Source organism: Antrostomus carolinensis, unplaced genomic scaffold (genome assembly GCF_000700745.2).
Source record: "Antrostomus carolinensis isolate BGI_N321 unplaced genomic scaffold, ASM70074v2 scaffold24528, whole genome shotgun sequence".
Lineage (NCBI taxonomy): Eukaryota > Metazoa > Chordata > Aves > Caprimulgiformes > Caprimulgidae > Antrostomus > Antrostomus carolinensis.
The window spans coordinates 29657-30964 of record NW_010335359.1 but is presented as its reverse complement, the minus strand read 5'-3'; the positions used below and the strand labels follow the sequence as shown (position 1 = coordinate 30964).

Below are 1308 nucleotides of genomic sequence, written 5' to 3'. Positions count from 1 at the left end.
GGTGAGCCAGACAGCACTCTGCACAGGAAATACCAAGAGCTGATGGGCACAATCCAAGGAAAGGAAGACCTGATCAACAGATTGGAGACACAGCTAGCAAAACAGGTAAAGATACTTTCTGTAGGGAGACCTGTAGCTTTCATGAGTTGGAGGGACTCTGTAACGTATGTTTCAAAGATATGAATTACATATTAGCCTGAGAGGAGATGTTGCCTTCAGAGGAGATGTAAAATGACGTCCTGCTCAGTGCAAGATCCTTTCCTTCCTTTCTCTTTTCAGACAAAAACATCCATTCAGCTTCAGTAGCCCTTGTCTCTTCATTATAGGAGACTGGTCAGTGTCCTTAAAGGACTTCCTTAAGTTAGTGTTGAGTCACTCGTGACACCCTAAATTGTAATGCTAGAGTCTGGTGACTGGATTACTCTGGCTTCCTAGCATATAGATTGCTCTGCAAAATCGTTATGTAGCCCATCTCTGACTTGGCACATGCTACTTCTTGAGAAAGGACTCTTCTCAGACTTCAGCAATCCTTTAGCAAAGTACTCATTATAAAAGAGCAGCTGTTTCCCAGTATGTATAGTTCTTAGTCTATTTCATTCTCAGTTGGTGGAAGGAAGGAGCTGCATCTACAGCAGGGCTTGTATTTCAGTTCTAGTAAAAGCCTTGCCCTGTGGTCTTATAACTTGAGGAATGAGGTATTCTTACATGTTGCTACATAAATTAGTTTTAAATGGAAATAGCTTGTTAGAATTTTACACAAAAAAAATATTTTTCCATTTGAGTTACATTTTGCATTTAACCAATTGGCACCTATTTCTAGGGCAAAATAGATTGGTGAGCTGTCTGAACTTACTTAGACCAAATGTCGATGGAGGTCAGGCATCAGGTCTTTGTAATCCTCTGGGTTTCAGGTAACTTCCTCAGGCCAGCTTGCCCGGGCAGAATGTTGATAATGTTTCTACATTTTGGAGGAGAAAGAAGGTGTTAGGGCCACAAAGATGATGAGGGGCCTGGAGCATCTGCCTTATGAGGAGAGGCTGAGAGAGCTGGGACTCTTCAGCCTGGAGAAGAGAAGACTGAGAGGGGATCTTATCAATGTCTATAAATATCTGAAATGTGGGGGTAAATGAATGGGGCCAGGCTCTTTTCGGTAGTACCCAGTGACAGGACAAGGGGCAATGGGCAAAAACCGGAACACCAGAAGTTCCAGACAAACTTAAGGAAAAACTTGTTTACTGTGAGGGTGCCGGAGCCCTGGGACGGGCTGTCCAGAGAGGTTGTGGAGTCTCCTTCTCCGGAGCTGTTCCA

At 43.7% G+C, this 1308-nt stretch overlaps 1 protein-coding gene across 1 annotated transcript in view; it reads left to right on the top strand.

Moving 5' to 3' along the window:
* PLEKHH1 (pleckstrin homology, MyTH4 and FERM domain containing H1) overlaps positions 1–1308 on the top strand; it is a gene marked incomplete at its 3' end in the record, with an annotated part of 35710 nt that overhangs the window by 8778 nt on the left and 25624 nt on the right. Inside the window, exon 3 of the mRNA XM_010174524.2 lies at positions 1–105. This exon is cut by the window's left edge and continues 45 nt beyond it. Within this exon, the coding sequence (XP_010172826.2) occupies positions 1–105 (105 nt within the window). The remainder of the gene's footprint in view (positions 106–1308) is intronic.